This window comes from Leptonychotes weddellii, chromosome 1 (assembly GCF_054177405.1).
Source record: "Leptonychotes weddellii isolate Sample4059 chromosome 1, ASM5417740v2, whole genome shotgun sequence".
Classification (NCBI taxonomy): domain Eukaryota; kingdom Metazoa; phylum Chordata; class Mammalia; order Carnivora; family Phocidae; genus Leptonychotes; species Leptonychotes weddellii.
The window spans coordinates 133844145-133861346 of NC_138369.1; the positions used below are offsets into that span (position 1 = coordinate 133844145).

Genomic DNA, 17202 nt, shown 5'->3' on the forward strand with positions numbered 1-17202 from the left:
TCCCGGGACTCCAGGATCATGACCTGAGCCGAAGGCAGTCGCTTAACCAACTGAGCCACCCAGGCACCCTGACTGTCTAAAATTTGACCAGAAATTTTCAAATCCTCTGTGCGACTGATATTATATTGCTATTGGACAGTGCTGCTCTAGACTCTTGTCACTTAACCACAAATCACACTGAGCTACACATTGTCTTGAGTTTTTGCTTATTAGATTGTGTTGGTATTTAAAATTCCATGTATTGGGGTGCCTGGGTGGCTCATTGAGTTAAGTGATGGTCTCTTGATTTTGGCTCAGGTCGTGATCTCAGGGTTGTGAGATCAAGCCCTGCATCAGGCTCCATGCTGGGTGTGGAGCCTGCTTGGGATTCTCTCTCTCCCTCTCCCTCTCCCACCCCCTCTCTCCCTCTCAATAGATAAACAAACAAACAAATAAATAAATGCATAAAATTCCATGTATTTGTACCCCATGTCCTCAACTCCTCAACTAAACTGTCAGCAGCTTAGGGACATGGACTGTGCTTTATCCTTCCTTGAGTCCCCAGCATCCAACTTGATGTTTGGTATTTTGGTGCTCAACTACTTGCTCGGAAATAGGTTTTGTCCAATTCTACTTTGGACAGTGATAAGGAAAGGCAGATTCATTTGTGCCTGCAATGTTGTTTGTTTGTTTGTTTTCCCAAAGGGATTGATTTTATCAAGTTCTTAATTTGTTCCAGAAAGGTTAATGTTTCTCAAAATTGGACTATTAAAATGCAGGGGACCTTCAGTGGGTGTCAGGACTTCCCAGCATACACGCTTAGCAGAGAGCAATGGTGTTAATTGATGCTTACAGGTTGTAAGGAGCCCTTTACTGCCACCCAAAAATCTTGGGGAAGCTACACATTAAGTTCAGAGTTTTGCACCCCAGTATCTAGAACCTGTCTGCATTTAGGTGCAGGTAAATAAGGCAAGTTGGCCCCAGTGGTTCCCAGCCTTGAGCCAGGGTTGAGAGAAGAGGGCCATTACTAGTCACGGTTGTCAAGGAACTGCCAGGAACTTTTATCAAATGGCTGTGATTCCCACAGTCTCTGAGAAAATACTAGGGGATGCACCCTGGGTGGGCCTTACCCTCTGAACATCCCACAGTTCTGTAACAGAGCTTGTGGCTGAACCACATTCTCATAATTTCTGGGCTGGTTATGTTGTGCCTAAAATACAGTCATTTCTGCTGATTCCCTGGGAGAGTCTAGCCTTTCCCTGGGTTTTGTGACCACAGAATCCCTGAGCCACTGTTTTTGGTTCAGTTGTTAAGGAATGTGTAAGAATGTACACCTGGAAACCTCCACTCATCACGGGCAGATTTATTAGGTCTCTCTGCTGTGGAATGATCCCACTCTATTGACCACATTATTGCCATAAATCCATAGAGAATCATCCCTCTTTGGCAACAATGTGTGAAATGAATGTTTCTCTCTTTAGAGAAGCAGTTGGAAGGATTTGTAATGACCGAGATTTTGAAGGAAAGTGGTCCCATATGCCCAGGTTCCCCAGTTTTGCAACAGCAGAACCCCATGAATATCCTCATGTGGCAATTGAATCAAAGAGATTAAGGCAGTTCATGCCCGGAGTAGTACTTACTTTGAGTTTCTCATCTTTCCTAGGTTATGCTCTAGGAAAATCCAGTCCCAAAATCCATAGCTGGGTTTCTGGGGGCTCATAGACACCAGGTTAGAATTTCCACTCCGTAAAATAAAAGTAGTAATTTTCCCCTTAGGTAACCTGTTAATTGAGGTGACCAGATGTCACAGCCTATGCCTGTTGTCCAAGTATATCTATTTTAAAGGTCCCCTTTTACTTTCAAAATGTTCCAGTTTGGCTGATAAAAGTAGTAGGCATGGCTGCCTACTAAGAGCAGACATTCCCCTGCTCAAGCTCACATACCCCTACTTGTCCTATAGTGCCCATCCAGCATCCACCTCATAGAGGAACTGGGCTCCAGAGTGATATGTAAATTAAGCTTGCAGCTTCCCCTCGTGATCCCCACACTCAGTTCTAGAAAGCCCCTGGGACCAGAGGCTGCCCAGAGAACAATGTCTCCTGAACGAACTCTCCTAAGATTCGACTTCTCCTTAATTCCTGCCTTTGGATGCCATCTGAAGGGAGTGTTTCATCTGCATTTGGAGTTGCTCTGAGTGCCTATCTGGGGCATAGGAAGTGGGGATGAGGAGGAATTGGAGAGGGAGGGTCCCCAAGAGTGTAGGACCGGGCCGGGGAGAGGGGGGGAAGAAGCCTTGTCTGTGGAGCCTGAGGATGATGAACACCACCTGCCTCTGGCATTTCCTTGGAAGACTGTATTCCTCGGACTCCAGGTTCTCCTGGCCGACCGTTGCCATGGCAACACAGTGTCTTAAGAACATCTAATTACATCTGGCTGCTTCTCCTAGAACCATACGGAGCCACACATATGATGACTTCATTTAGCGTGGAGTTTCTTGCTGTGTTTTAACCCGTTATGCATGCCACAGGCTGGAGAATAATTGCTGGGATGCTAGAAACTTGTTAGCTTTGCAGCCACACTGCCCCCGGAGTACCAGGGCTTTGTCTGTGTTTTTAAAGTAGAGACTCACACTGTTATGCTCTACTGGGTCTCTGGGGTTTCTCTGCTCCACTTTGTTCCAGTCAACCTTCACCTCCCTGCTATCTTGCCCCCTTGCCCCCTCCATCTGTCACATGGTCTCAGCTCTTGGTTGGACATTACAGTCCCTTTCAAGATGCCCAGCACCCCGGCAAATAAAACACTTGGGCACAGCTGAGGCCTAGCCCTTCCCCGGCCACTCCCATTTCAGTGTATTCCACCCCACAGTAAGGTCAGCCTAGTAGATGAGCCAGAAGGGAGTGCCTGGAGACCCCCAGAACCTTCTGCACATGGGGGAGGGGTAGAATAAGGCAATGGCAATTTGTTCTTTCTCATGTCTAGGCAGACTGACCATCTTGCTCCCTAGTACTGCAGGACAATGTAGGAGCAGGGTTCCTGAGAAGAGTTAACACAAAACAGCTACCTTGGGTAATAGGCCCATTTTCACAATTTCTCTTGGCCCTTCTTGCTTATCTTTGTCTCTCTCTACTTCTCCGTTGTATAGGTCACCAAGGTGGCAGGCTGCTCTTTGGCGACCTCCACCCTACACTTTGAAGTCCCACCCAATTTTGCCAGTTACCCTGCATTCCCACATTGCCTCCTCTTCCATCCTTTTCCCTTTTCCCATTCTCATTCCCTCATCATGTCTGCAAGATTATACATTAATTGTGGACAAAGGAAATGACTGAAAGCCATTTCCATCCCCCATTGCTCTCCTATCCACCTCACCCCCCCCACACACACACACCCCCCAGTGTCTTTCTGTGGGTCAAAGACAGTCTCTCATTAGGGAAATTACAGGCTGAATATTTATGGCCTGGTGGAGAAGGGAGGGGTCTTTAGGCTATTTCCCACCCCTTCCAAAATAACCTGATCCTGAAAGGAGGCAGCCCCAGGAGAGGAATTGGCCCAGGGGGCTGTCTTTCTGCCCCTGCTCTAGGTCCTTAGGGCAGTGTGGCTCAGCTGCTCTTGGATACTTTGAACAAAGGTTGATGGTGTGGCACAGCGTACTGTGCCTGGACCTATGAAAGATTTTAGAACACAGACTTTAAAGCCTTGTCCTCTAGGAACTTACAGTTCATCTGGGAAGACAAAGTCTGCATAATCAATTACATTTTTTAAAAAGTGATCAAATGAGTTTGTACAGAGAAGAATGAAAGTTTAGAGATGGAAGGAGGACCCCATAACACTCAAGAGGAAAAGGTCACTGGGGATGGAGTTTTGTAACTTGAGCTGATCCTTGAAGGACAGGAAGAATTTGTGTAATTCAGACAATAAATCAGACTTCCCAGATGGTGACATTGTTTTTTTAGCTGGTCTTGTGGGACATTCTCTGCCCATTTTAAAGTTAAAAAAGCATCTAACAATACTTCACGGTGCTGACATTTTCAAAGGGTAATGAGTTTTCATTTCAAAATGTAGGACCTCAGGAGCCCTGTACCCTTTATTTTAGTCTGCTGCAGTTACCTGCTCTACTCACAGATACCTCCTGAAGCTCCCCATACCCAGAGGACCTTAGCAGTGAGGTTTACTGGAGGTGAGGAGGTCAAGGATCTTGAGGCCACATAAACAATGAAATCACCCAGGACACAGGAAGAAGACTGAGTCACTGCCAAAGACCTTGTTAAATACGGCCAAGTAGATGTCAATAGATGACAGTGTCAGGCATCTGAATCAGTGCCAAGTCATGTGAACCACCTTGGGGAACAGTGGGTTAACTTTCAGTTTTAGGGGGAGCCACATGCAAATTGGGATTATGGAAAGGAGCTGCATACATGGGGACTATTCTCCAGCTTGGGGAAGGTACCCACGTTCTCTGCGCACTGGATTTCTTCCCTAGTATGTGGTATCAGGAACTACCCAGAGTCTACCTAAATTCAGTAGAGCCCAGGGCAAAAGGGCTGGAGAGAACTTGTAGCTCTTAGCCTGTATCCATTTCTTAGGCCTTCCACCAAAGCAGGAATAAATCCTACATTCCACTCAGAAGTTCAAAGAATGTGAATCGTGTTTGGTTCAGTGCTTGGGGAAGCTTGGGGAGGTGGAGGGTTGGCTTGGGATGGAGTGCTGGCAATGTGTGGGGATGTTGGTCTGATGTGCCTGGCACTACAGGGGACATTTCCAAAATGTTTTCTCAGAGGTCTCCTATAGCTGCCCTAGAGCTCTCCCTCCCTTAGTGGAGGGTACTGGGATTTAGGTGTATGGGGTTTTTGTGTTTTTTTTTTTAACTTTTAATCAACCATTTGCCTTGAACTACATGTGGAAATAATTAGAGCATGGATGCTGAGTAAATGTGAGCCCTGGCAGTCCCAGACATACTTCAGTGACAGGTTCTTGGCAGGAATGAAGAATTGTGAATCTCATGTGAATTTCCTTTAGCCATTCTCTCCCTTTTCTTCTTGCAAGGCAAACACAAATAGAATAAAAGTGTCATTAATGGCATTCAAAGGGAGTAGAGGGTTCCAACCAGTCCACCAAGAGTGAAATCAGGCCACTCAATTGGGGTCCCATTACTGCTCCTCTGATTTCCTGTCATGACCCAGGAGGGAATGAAAAAGCATTGCTTATAAAAATTCTTTGACTACAAAAGCCAACTTTAATTCTACCACCAAAACTCAGCAGAAACCTGAAACACTCACAGAAGGTTCTATACATACCCAGTCTGTAGTTTGGGCGTCTAGGTGAACTTCCTTGGGAGATTAAAGTTTGATATTCAGGAACATCTGAAATGGCAAATGTCTGGCTTTCTGGTTAAGAGAATCTTAACAGTTTAAGGGACTTCGACATCATCTACAATTCTTTCCTTTTATAGATGGGGAAATGGAGGCCCAGAGGAGTCAGGCACCTTCCCCTAAGTCACACAGTGTTGGAGGCAGAGAGAGATATGTCCAGCACCTCTCTCCAGGTTCCTGTATCAGTTCTCCTTACACAGGACCTCACCGCCTCTGTCTGGTCTGGCTTTTGGTTCAGGTTTCAGCAGAGGTTTAAAAAAAATTTTTTTTTTTTGCTGTTTCATCCCAACATTTGCCAAATCATTTCTCATACAATGGCATTCATCATCCATTCCTTGGAGCTCTCTAGACGTCCTGATTTTGCTCCCAGTTTTCTCCATGTGCCTGCCCTGCTTTCTTGGCTGCTTTGCCCTCAGAGTCATTGTAACAGTCGTGCAGGCTCTTCACTGCTTGAGGAGGTGAAGGGGGCTGAAATCCAACCTGCACTGCTTGCTGAGCCCTGTAACCTGGTCCGGGGTCACATTTGCCTAGAGGGGAAGGCACCTTTGCTGGCTTGCAGAAAGCCCCCAGGTGGTCTGCTGGCAGCCTCTTCTTCCTGCTCCTTGGCCACCCTCAGCCCTCCATTCCCACCCTTGCTTCCTGAGCTCATTTGTTCCCTTGACCCCGTTTCTCACTCCGACATGGATCGTGTCCAGACGTGCTTCTCTAGGCCTTTATTTTCAACTGTCGGTGGGATGTTGTACTGTCCCCTCAGACTTAAGTCCGTTACTGACTCATCATCGCCGACCTCTCCCCCACTTGGCCTCTGCCTGGTCTCTGACTCTGGAAGACACACTGCCGACCTTCAGGCTCTCAAAGCCAAAGATCTTGGCAGTTCCCTGGATTCTCACCTTCCTCTCTTCTATCTGTTTGTTGCCAGATCTTATTCTTTAGAATTTTCTCCTGAATTCCCTCCTTTCTCTGTATCCATGCCACCACCATACATGAGACTTTCATCATCCCAGGCACTTTCTACCCAGTTTCCTTGTGCCCCCAGTTCCACCTCACCCACTTCTTCCCATGTACCACTGCCGAACTGGTCTTGAGACCCTCCTGCTCAAAAACCTACAGTTTTTCCATCCAGATCCTACCATTTTTTAGGGGTTAGCTCATGTCCCCTCTCATCCATGAAGTCCCATCTCCTGGAGTTAGGAGCCCCCTCTACTCAGGACTGCACTGATCTGCATTTGTGAGTTTCATCACCCCGACAAGGTTGGAGACTCCTGAGAAGGTAGAGGCCACATCCTGTCCTCCTTTCAGGTTTATTACATGAAACTTGCATCACACTAGTCACGGCTGTTATCATTCGTGATTTTTTTATAGGCATTTATCAAATATGCTCTCTAGTGGATTTTAATTCCTTGCCCTGGCCTTTACTGAAGAAGACTGTAGGACTATCCATACCCCCTACATTGTCCTTTAAAGTGGACAAATCATAGGCAGATGGTTGGAGAATGGAAAATGAATACCATGATCAAACCTAACAGACTAATTCAGGGCAAAAAGTGGTTTGGCTTAAAAGGTCCTACCAAGGAATTCTAAAGAAACTGAAGGGTACAATTGTACAACTAGGGGCCTTACCAAAAGCACTTCCTAGGAAGACTGACAGGTTATCTTGGAAACTCCCAGGGATCACTGTGCGAACTATAGACAGATACTAGGGAACCTGGTAAACCCTGTCAGCGTGGTTTCACTGATGTCTCTAAGTTGGGGAGACAGCGTGGCACTCCCCGGGGACACCAAGTGCATCACTGTGACCCATGCTCTGAGGGCATGAGAGCAGAAGTGCCCTCCCGGGGTGCTGCAGTCAGAACCTCCTCACTGGGATGAAACCAGACCTCATAGACCTGTGTGCAATTTTTCTCAGTCCTGGGTGAAAGGGCCTAACATATTTTCAACTCTGTGTTTACTAAATGCTGCTATACTTCTACTATGACTAGCCAAGGCCCTCACAGAAAACTGAGCTTAGCCTTATATAGAAACGAAGCATCTAGTCTGCCATGCTGGGGCTGGGCCACTTCAAGAAAGACCTAAGTACATGGAGTGGGAAGCATTCCAGAGATGGTGAATGTGCAGCTGGGAAAGTGAGGGGGCTTCCATATGAAGGTGGCAGTTTAGATCCTTCAGTCTGACAAGGCAAACACAGAGAATGTGACAGAATCCGTAAGACAATGGTTACGGTAAACAGCCTTGTCCCATTGGAAATTTGAAAGTAGTAATTTCTGGACACACAATACATTATCACGTAATGAGAAGAAAATGTCAGGAACATGTTAATCCCATAAGCTGTGATAGAAGCTAAACATAGAAATTATATAAAGGAGGGCGCCTGGGTGGCTCAGTTGGTTAAGTGACTGCCTTCGGCTCGGGTCATGATCCTGGAGTCCCGGGATCGAGTCCCGCATCGGGCTACCTGCTCAGCAGGGAGTCTGCTTCTCCCTCTCCCGCTCCCCCCTCTTGTGCTCTCTTTCTCTCTCTCTCACTCTCTCTCTCTGACAAATAAATAAAATCTTTTCTAAAAAAGAAATAATACAAAGGAGAATTAGGTAGTTCTTAAATCCATAATAGATTTTTGATTTTTTTTATCTTAAAGCTAATCCTCTTGGGGTGATGCATCCCTTATTTTGATGTCATGAAAGCCAGCCACACATTCCCCGAAACATCCTGAGTGCCACTGTCACTGGTCGCTGACATTGACACTAACTTGAATTCCTCCCCCTCACAGTGAAATTTAATATAAAAAACATTTATTGCAGATTTTCTCAGGCAGGGCACCGTGGTGGGTGTGTCAGAAGCCAAAATGTGCAGGCACTTGGAGTTCACTTGAGATAAGCTATATGTGTATAAATATTAAAGAGGGCTCTAATAGACTAAAGGTCCCAAAGCCTTCTTGCTTATGAAGAAAATAATAGGGTAGGTGGAGAGTCAGATTTATTGTGAGCTAATTAAGCTTTAGTTTCAGACCTTACAAGGCCAATTTTGCAGTCATAATCATGTATTCTTTTTCTCGGGGAGGGCCCCTCAAATCGTTTAAGCTTCAGGGTCCATCGGACCTGGATGTGGCCGTGGTGCATTCACGTTGAGGTGAGGGACTGGTTGTGAGGACATCTAGGGAGGCCCACCGTCTCCGCAGATGCAGAGGCTCCTGTCATGTGCTTCAGAACAGCTGCTAGAAATCGCCTTCCACCTCTTTCCTTAGCGCGGGTGGGATGCAGCAAGATACTCCTTTTCAGAGCAAAAGAATCGGAGAAACCTGAACAAGGTCACACGGCGCTCCAGCTAGATCTCAAGGTCTGGAAGAGGCTTGGCGCTCTCAAGCCTGTGCTGCTGGGTTCCAGGCCAGAACGCCGCCTGAGAGCTGCCAGTGTCCCACCCTGGGCCCCACCCAGGCCTCCCCCGGCTCTCCCCAGTTCTGTGAATTCCTTTGTCCCCAGCTCCAGCGTGCTTAGCGTATCTGAGGGCCCTGGTGTTCCTGTGAAGTTTCCATGACTAATTCTGGCAAGGCAAGGAGGGCCTTTCTCATGTCAACAAAGCCGCTTGTCACAAAATAGTGCCCAGTGGAGCCAAAATTCCACCTTGGCATAAGTAAGGCTGTTTTGTTTTGTTTTGTTTAAAAGAAAGTTGGGAAGGAGGAAAAGGATGGAGGGTACAGAGCCGACCCAGTTCACTTTAGTGAAATGATGATATATTAAGCTGACAGTTTTATGGTTTTGCTTATAAGCTCCCTCCCCTGCCAAAGCACACTGTTCTTCCAGAAATTGTTTGACTTTAGAAGACTTTTTTTTTAAACATTCAAAGTGTAGTTTGTGTTCAGACTTAATGCTGGTCGGCCTGGAGACTCAGACACACCATCACCTCTTCTGGTGGTTTTGCAAATAACTTGCTTTGCACTTTGTTTGCAGAGGATCTTTTTTAATTGCAAAACTAATTTATTTTTTTAGACCTTGGATCCACAGCAACACCTTTTCTAGCTTTGATTTGTAATGAGGCAAAGTAGTTTGTGGAAAGAGGGCTGGAATTAAAGTCTGGAGACCTTAGGCCAGGACCCAGCTCTGCAGCTGTGAGTGCTTGGATCAGTCATGTGTAGCTCTGAGCCTCAGTTTCTTCTTTATCATTGGATGTTAAGTCTGGAAGTGCCTTAGAGGTAATCCCTGCCTGCTTATCCTATTAAATTAAAAATGATAGTGAAAATTACAGACTAATTGAAATTGCTGTACTAGTATAAAGTATTATTATCATGCAATGGCTAACAGTTGCTCAGGGAGAAAGTTTTTCCCCTAGTAAAAGTTAGCAATGTTCCCAGTCAGTCTTTTACCAAGGGGAGTTTGCACTGTGAAGTTTAACTATGAGACCAAAGCCCTAGAGCATGGTTTGTAATGTGTAATGAAAATGACATAGAAGCAGATCAGAGAGATGATGCAGAAAGTCAAAGCTGGAAACCCAATGTTTCTCCACTGGAAGCAAGTATTTTGTTGACTTTTATCAACATATCAGTGTCTACACTTCCAGAACATGCCCCCCTCCCCAACCCCATTCAGTTAATCACATTTTCACAGGTACCCTCAGACTTAGGGGTTTGTACACCTGTGACCTCCCACTCCTAGAGCAAATTCATATGCCAATGTGGTCATCTGTTCATAGATGAAATTCTCATATAGCCCTGGGACCTAATTCCTAAAAGAACTACCTTGCGCTCTGTGGCCTCTCCCTGTGCCAGCCCTCGTAGCTGTCCCCTCTGCCCACAGCTCCCTCCCTTGACTGTTCCCTGTAAGGGAATACTGAGGCTCCGGAGTCAGGTCCTGACTCTGCTCTCCCTCATTATGTGGCCTCTGTATGTCAGAGCTTTTCTGACTCTCGAATTCCTCCCCATCTGTTAGATGGGACTAAAAATATGGAAACTTGTACAGACGTTGTGAGGACAGAGATAGCTGTGAAGAGCCTCACTCAGTTGTAGGGGCTCTAATTAATATTAGCACTGGACCCTAGGCCTTTGTGACCCCCCACTAGATCGTGACCTTCCACCTGGCAGGTTCCCCTGTCTCCAGCCGCTCCCATCCAGGCTGCCCTGCACTTCGAGTCAGAATTTCTGAGGTGGAAGGGACCAGACACAAATTAATATTGCAAAGCACCACATTCTCCATGTGACCTGCTGTCCTGCCTCTTTTCCGCCTCACTCGCCCCACCCCTCCCCACAAGGCAGCCACTGATTGCCCTGTCCCTGGAGCAGGAACATGTTTATACCATATGCATCTCCTCTCAAGATATTCTTCTCCTGCACTCAGCAGAGGGGTAAGACCACTTACCATGCCAGAGAACTTTCTAGGAGCCTCAGGGGTGCTCCTGACATCCCGTTCCCCAAGAACATAGGGCTTGGAGAGGGGCTTCCCATGGTACAAAGAGGCCACCTCTAGGTAGAAAATTTTCATTGTTTTCCGCGTGAAAGCACGCCTGTGAATGGGAAGAACTGGGGAGGTTGGAGGGCTTCAGGTAGATCATTCGTTCCCAAGTGGGCAAAAATCCCGTTCTTTGTACCTGCTGCCCGTGGCTGTGCGGTGCTCGCCCACCTCCTGCCCCGCAGCTCGCAGGCCGGGAGGGTGGAGCTGCGGGAGCCCAGGCAGCATCTCCGCATTGCGGTGTCGGGTTCTGTGAGACAAAGAGAGAGATTGCCACCTATCGACAGATGTGCCACCTGCAAAGGGGGATGCCTGTGTGACTAGCGCGGCCCCCCTTTCTCTCTGGTCTTAAACGGGGAAGGAGGCGGGTTGTTAGCCCTTGGTTTTTTCCATTCAGTCAGACGTCCCGCTCTCAGTATTATCATTTCGGGGTAACAGAGGCTCGGTGGGGCCGTGACATCCGAGGTGGGAACAGCGCTCAGTGGGGAAATTGAATGAGAGGCAGTAACCACGGCAGCTCTCAGCTGTGGGGCAGGCACACTGCTGCAGGCAGTGTATCTCCTTTCCTGCTCACACACCCCTCGCGGGGATGAGTGGTCCCATTTCTCACGTGAGGAAACTGAGGTCTAAAGAGAGTACCTTGCCCATGGCCATGGCAAGTAAGGAGCCGAGGTGGGATGTAGGAATCCAAATCTAGCTCTCCGACGCACTTGGAAGCGCTTTCTCACATTTGCTAGTTAGGCAAATCACATCACTATCATAATCTCCTTAACCTTACATTTTCTCACTATGAAAGTAAATCAAACATAAAGGAACTGCTTTCCCTTTGGTTGGGTGGGATCTTAGCTCTGGCATGTTCTGGTTATTTAACCTCTAAGGCTCAGTTGGGGAATGTTATGATGTCTAACTCATGGTGTTATCCTAGGGCTTAAGTGAGATAACGTATAATCCGAATCACCTAGAAGAGTGCCAGGTATTGATAAATGGGAACTTACTCATCTGCTGTCTGAAGGTCCAGGTTGGAATCCTAGCTCCTCTCAGTTTTAGCTTTGGGACCTTTGGGCAGGTCACTTGACCTTTCTGATCTTCAGTTCCCTCTCCTATAAAATGAGGTTAATAATAGACATGTCCTGGCAGGGTTGTTCATACAGTGAGATGAAATCATATGTGTGAAAACATTTTGTAAATTTGAACTGGACTGCTCAAATATGAGGCCTTATTTTTTAAATAAAGAGTTCCTATTTCTTCAAATGATTTTGGAGAACTATTTCTGGAAAAATGGCTTGGGTTGAATTCAACCTGGAAGTAAATTCCTTTTTATTATTCACTAAAAACAGTAACAGAAGGTAAATGGAGCTGTGTGTGTGCCACAGGCTATTCTGCAGGAAGCTCTGCTTGCTTTTCAGTTTATGATGCCCTTCCAAATACACCGTTTCATCTTCACAAGGCAGGGCTGGTATTTACCCCTATTTTACAGATGAGGAAACTGAGGTTCAAAGAATTAAAGTGACTAGTTACAGATGCACAGCCAAGTGGTAAAAGGTCTGTTGGTGGAGCTGTGTACTGGTGTCTTTTGAGCGTAGGCCTGTGTCGGGGCATGCCTTTGTATGAATTTATTTGTCTGTATCTCTTGGTTAAGAGTGTTGTTTCATGAAGGGGAGAGAAGGTGGTCTTATCTGAGATATTTTACACTGGTCAGCAATAGCCTTTTCCTCTTCCTTTTTAGAACTGCTTTCCCTTCCCAGGCACAGTGAGGAGGTCTCTGCCCGGAGAATATGCTTGATTTTATCTCCAGTCCTGGTTTAGGAAACAACAGCTCTCCAGTCATCCCAGCATTCTGGGAATTACTTCCTCTTTTCTTCCCTGCTTGCCAGCTTTATTGAATTCTCCTTAGCAACATCCAAAGAAGAACGGGTTTAGCAACAGCCTATGAACCAATCAAATGTGAGCATGGCCTGAGTTTCTGGACCAATGGGATCCCTGCATGACCGGCAAGATGGCTGAGGAGAGACAATAATAACCTGGAGTTTGCAAAGCAGCCTCCAGGTGGCAGCAGACCAGCTGTATTGGGCACAACCCTCAGCTCTCAGTATCTACTTTGTTTTTTGTTTTCTTTGACCTCTTCTTGGATATGAAACATATACCGACTAGGAGAGTTTTAGTATTACAAGCTTCGTGGGTGTGAGTTGTCTGCATGACATGGTAGACATGGTCCGAAGGGTGGCATCTGAGGCCCCCCTCTGTCTGTACTGACCCCACCACAGCTCCTGCCATCTTTGTTGGTTTTGTCAGTCATTGCTACCCCAGTGGGTGGGAGCTGGGAGGCCTGTGGTGACTGCCTGCTCAGCAGTCAGACAGAGGCTGGAGGAATCACATTCTCCTTTGTTCAGCCACCACTGCTGCTGGCCTGCGTGACAAATGAGGTGGGGCTGCTTTTTAGCCACCAATTAATGTGAGAGAAGGAGTGTGTCACCGACAAATTAGTGCCTGCAGCCAGTCTCATTTCAGTGGCATAGACTGGGACCATTCCCTGCCTGCAGGTTCTGCTGAGCACGTCTGAATAAGAATGTCTGACCACAAGTGGTTTGAGGATAATTCTACTGTCTGTCGGGTGGTTTGGCCCTCTTGGTCTTGAAGCTAGGGGCAGATGTGGACAGGAGCTGAATAAGGCCATACTGAATAATAGCAAATCCATGTTCCCGATGGTTTAGCTATCCTTCTTTTGCCTTTTGAAACACTACCCAGTGAGATTTTGGTCCTTCCGATATCCATATTTCTCTCACATGTCTCTATTTCTGTCTGGCTTACTCTTCCCATCCTTTAGGAGTTAGTTAAGGCATCCTATCTTCAGAAAGCCTCATTTGATTCTCACCCTCCTTCTCCCCTCCGGCTCCTGGTGTTCCTGTTGCTGCACCTCCGTGTTGCTTTCTATGTCTCTATTTGGGAGCTTCCTCAGAGAGTCGCGGAGCTTCTTGAGGACAGAGTCTGCCTTTATAGCTCTTTACTGTAGTGTCGAAATATAAGGGGTTTTGAGTAACCATTTTTAAAAGAAAGGAAGCACATAAGAAAGAGTCTCTTGCTCTTTAAGAAACAATCTGAGGGACTCTGAGGTAGCCGGGCCTGGGCTGGAGCAGTGCTAGCAAGTCCGGGGCTGGCTCTTGGGGACGGCTTCTAGCTGTTTCAGGAACCTTCAACAACCATGAGCTGCAACTCCAGACCAAGACCTGAGTCTGGAAATTAACTGTCACAACCATTGGCTTATGCCATGACAGGCTCTTCTCCGTGACGTGGTTTCCTTTATGATTTTGTGTTTTAGGAAGAACTCAGGAGCAAATCCAAGATCTGTGCCAATGTGTTTTGTGGAGCTGGCCGGGAATGTGCAGTCACAGAAAAGGGAGAGCCCACCTGCCTCTGCATTGAGGTAAGTCCTGAGGTCAGGAGCCAGAGGACAATAGCCAAGGCCAAGTGGCTACCTTGCTGGAGCTGCTAGTCAGTAGGGCAGGGCCAACAATTTCATCACCTTTATAAAAGCATACCGTGTCTATCTGAAGGACAAGGGATTTTCATCCCAGAAGTTAAAAACCAAATGTGAATGCAGGGATATTCTTTTTTAAAAAGATGTTTAGTTTTATAAGATTTTTAAGTCAAAATTTTAATAATGTTTTATGTAAGCCAAATAATACAGACATTTGTATAAACATAAAATTAATAATCTTCCCCATAACCCTCAAATCCGATTAGTCTGAAATGACCAGTGTTAACAGTTCAATATATATTATTCCACTTGTTTTTCTATGCTCCTATAAACATATAGGGCCCCCCCTATTTTATACAAAAAGGAGATCATAATAAATATTTTGTAATAGCATCATGTTTATGTGGTCATTTTCCCATAGGTGGACATTTGTTTCCTGAGTTGTTCGTCACTACAAACAATAACATCCTTGTGCAAATATCCTTACATGCTGCAGCCTTTATTTCTATAGGATTGCTTCCCACTAGGGCTTGCCAAGTCAAAGGATATGCACGTTTTTAGAAAACTACTAGATGAAATGAAGTTTTTTTAGGGGTTTTCGTTTGTTTGTTTTTAATGAGGTTTAAAAAGCAATGGGAACTTTTGAGAAATACTTCTTTTGTAAGCAGGATTCTGACAAGTTCTCACTCTTCAGACAAACATAAATACCTTCCTTCCCCTTTCTGTCAAACCAACAGAAGCCTAGAAATATATTTGCCTTTATGCAAATAAATACACCTAATTTAGTCCCCAGATGAAGGATCTGATCCATTGTCTCAGAAAGGAAGTCCCCCAACTTAGAAACATGAAAACCAGATCCATTGGGAACCCTAGGAGGCCCTCCCCAGAGGTGTAGCTGGCCACTGTGTGATGACATGAGCCTGTACTTAGAGTCAGGAAACCTGCTGTCTAGTCTCACCTTGACCACATATATTTGTGTGATTTCGAGCAAATTAGTTTCCACTGGATGCTGCAAAGACAAGAGACCATGTTTGCCCAGCATGTAGAACATTTAGTAAGAATTCAATAATAAATATTGGTTAAATGAAGTTTGTCTTCCTAGACGTTGGTATTTTCATCTAAAATCGGAGAGGCAGGGCTGCCTTCCAGCTCCAGTGTTCTGTGTTTCTTCTTACCGCATCTGGTCTTTCTGGCTTTGGTGCCTTCATTAAGGCTGAGCTGAACTTGCTTCCCCCTTACCGCCTTTCAAAAACCGCAAAAGTCTAAAGAAACCAAGCTTGCCTGTGACCATGGCCCTTTAAATAGCCAGCGTAGAACCGAGTTGCCAAGTGAACTTTAGTCCATTTCCCTGTCCATAACGATTCTCTGCAATACTTCACAAAGACCAACATCCCCAGCCCTGCCTCACAACAGCCCTTGCGAGATCAGGAGGAAAACAAAATGGCCCCCAAATACTACACAAAGTGAGAGAGCAAACATCTTTCTAGTTAAACCCCAGAAGAACTGAAGCACTGGGGTGTGTGTGTGGAGTGTGTGTGCGTGTGCGCGCACGCCTGCCTGTCAGTCTCCACATCCCCCGCTCTCAGCTCTGGCTCTTGTGTCTTAGAATGTTGGTGTTTTAAGGGATCTGAGATCATCCAAAGAAATTGCATGACTTTCTCCAAAGTGACAGAGCATCCAGATTCCTGACTTCTAATAAAATGCCCTTCCTACTGATTCGATAGGGTCAGGGTGGTCTGTTCCTTCACTGAATGAAAGAGATGGCCCTGAACCGGGATCAGCACAGGGGGCCATGCAGGGCTGCAAAATGATGGGGTGCCTCCAAGGCTGCACGGGGTAGAGTCACTGATGCCAGAGCGGAGGCTCCCTCCCAGGATGTAGCCACAAGGTACACGTGTGTGTGTGTGCGTGCACGCGTGCGTGGGCTGGCACCCTGACCACAGAGACCTCCTCCTCGGGTCTGTTTCAGCAATGCAAACCTCACAAGAGGCCCGTGTGCGGCAGCAACGGCAAGACCTACCTCAACCACTGTGAGCTGCATCGAGACGCCTGCCTCACTGGATCCAAAATCCAGGTCGATTATGATGGACACTGCAAAGGTAAGGAGTGCTGTTACCACCATCTCCCAGCTCCAGCCAGAGGAGCCATGGGATGCAGCAGTGTGGCCTGGCTTCCCACACTCCTTTCCACTGGGCCACAGCACCCAAAGCCACGGAGACCACCCAGCTACTTGGAGATGCATGCTCTTGCGCTCATGAGCCTACTGGCTTTGCCCTGGATCCTGGCTTTGCCCAGACCTGTGCCCAGGGTTTCCTGCATCAAACTCCCAGGGGAGCTTCCAGTACTGTCTGCAGTGCATAGGGAACCACATCAATAATCAACAATAATAAGGAAGTGTTTAAATGATCTCTATGCCTTTTTAAAAAGCAGGTGAATTTCACTTTTTATTTATTTTTTAAAGGTTTTATTTATTTATTTTAGAGAGAGAGTACGGTAGGGTGGGGGCAAAGGGAGAGGGAGAGAGAGAATCTCAAGCAGACCTCACGCTGAGCACAGAGCCCGACACGGGGCTCGATCTCATGACCAAGATCACAGCCTGAGCCAAACCAGGAGTCGGATGCTTAACCGACTGAGCCACCCAGGCACCCCGAATTTCACTTTTTAAATTTGGGCTCCTCTCAGCCCTGGTCTATATATTTACTCTATTTTGCACTCAAACCATTGCCAGTAGGGTAAGAGGGAGGGGGTCCTAAGCTCGTTGCTAATTAGACACGAGCTCCCTGCCAAGCCGCAGTCCCACTCAGCAGCTCCCATCCTGAACTGCCCTGGTCAAACTAGAAACTGTCTCCACATGTGGGTCTCCACTCCATTTTCCTCTCTATAATGATTCCATGTGAATTCTCAAAGTCCCAGCCACCCATCCCCACCCCTCAACCTAACAGGAGGAGGT

At 46.7% G+C, this 17202-nt stretch overlaps 1 protein-coding gene and 1 long non-coding RNA gene across 3 annotated transcripts in view; both read left to right on the plus strand.

The window, feature by feature from the left end:
• The window catches only part of LOC145723866 (uncharacterized), a 29649-nt gene extending 18903 nt beyond the window's left edge, over positions 1-10746 (plus strand). The window contains exon 2 of the long non-coding RNA XR_014149213.1: positions 64-10746. This is a non-coding gene — a long non-coding RNA (uncharacterized LOC145723866). The remainder of the gene's footprint in view (positions 1-63) is intronic.
• FSTL1 (follistatin like 1) overlaps positions 1-17202 on the plus strand; it is a 52337-nt gene that overhangs the window by 19305 nt on the left and 15830 nt on the right. For both annotated transcript variants that reach the window (XM_081833283.1, XM_006742179.3), the window contains exons 3-4: positions 14094-14198; positions 16222-16351. In XM_081833283.1, coding sequence (XP_081689409.1) covers positions 14094-14198; positions 16222-16351 — 235 coding nt within the window. The remainder of the gene's footprint in view (positions 1-14093; positions 14199-16221; positions 16352-17202) is intronic.